The sequence below is a fragment of the Gouania willdenowi genome, chromosome 15, assembly GCF_900634775.1.
Source record: "Gouania willdenowi chromosome 15, fGouWil2.1, whole genome shotgun sequence".
NCBI classification, from domain to species: Eukaryota; Metazoa; Chordata; class Actinopteri; order Blenniiformes; family Gobiesocidae; genus Gouania; species Gouania willdenowi.
This window is the reverse complement of record NC_041058.1, coordinates 27,232,099-27,233,210: the sequence shown is the minus strand read 5'-3', so window position 1 is coordinate 27,233,210 and position 1,112 is coordinate 27,232,099. Positions and strand designations below refer to the sequence as shown.

Genomic DNA, 1,112 nt, shown 5'->3' with positions numbered 1-1,112 from the left:
TAATACAAAAATACGTAAAACAAGTTGTCATATGAATGTTATCAGTTAAAAAAGGGGGTAAAGTCTGCACACTAACATAACAACATAACTCACTGGGACAGGGAACCCGTGGGTCCCTCCACGGAGAGCCTTGCATTACTCCGGGCCAGAAGATGGGGGCCCGCCCGGGCAGCTCGGCCAGAGGCTTCGGGTACCGGGACACTGCCGCCGGGTTGAAGTACATCCCCGCTGTGGTGGCCAGGCCGTTTATCCGGGGGAAGCCCGAGAGCAACTGCGCAGCGGTGGTGATGGGTCTCCCCAGGATGTCACTTATTCCGTGCGGGGTCCCCATGGAGAGCTGGGAGCTGAGCTGGGAGCTGAGCTGCGACAGCTGGGGAGCTTTGAAGCCCGGCCCCTGCTGCATGGCGTACGGGAACAGGGACGTCTTCATCTCGGTCATGTTGTGCAGCGCAGCCAGCGGGGTGCTGCCCAGGACGAAAGCACTCTGCCGGTTAGCATCCATCTGACCCACCGCTAACATCTGTGGACATGAAAAGCCAAAGTTCCCGGAGTGAAAACTCAGAGGTAGAGGAGTCCTGAGCGGGGTGTGTGGCTGGAGGCAGGCGGGGTTAAAGAGAGCTTCTGCCGGGTGAAGCTAGGGAGTCCGGTCCGAGAGGAAGACTCCTGTCCTGACAAGGCGAAAAGTTGCGCGAACTTGTTTCCTTGGACGTGAAGAAGTGGTTGAACGCAGCGGCTCTTGTTGGTTCGAGTCTCAGTGTTTGAGGAGCTGCTGTGTTTCACTGCTTTTGATCGGGACGATTAGAGGCTCGTCCTCTATGTGAGTTTGACTTCACACACACTCACTGATAACACCGCCGCCATCTGCACCCGCGCCTTCCTATTGGACCAGACGCAGCGAGCCGCGCTCTGATTGGACGGAAAACAAAGTTCATTGCTTCGCAGCGGCTGATGCCGCTTTAAAGTGCTGTCAGAAAAAAGAAGGATTTTTCAAGATTTGATATGAAAGACACGCTTTAGTCTACTTTATATTAAGACTGATGGGGTTAATTTATGATGAGAAACATCACTGATAGCAAGAGGCGTCTCACTGCAGCTGAATAGATAGACTATTG

The 1,112-nt window shown here is 54.0% G+C and overlaps 1 protein-coding gene across 1 annotated transcript in view; it reads right to left on the bottom strand.

Moving 5' to 3' along the window:
* nkx6.2 (NK6 homeobox 2) overlaps positions 1-798 on the bottom strand; it is a 2,062-nt gene extending 1,264 nt beyond the window's left edge. Inside the window, exon 1 of the mRNA XM_028467697.1 lies at positions 94-798. Coding sequence (XP_028323498.1) covers positions 94-520 — 427 coding nt within the window. The 5' untranslated portion in view covers positions 521-798. The remainder of the gene's footprint in view (positions 1-93) is intronic.
* Positions 799-1,112: the final 314 nt, after the last annotated feature.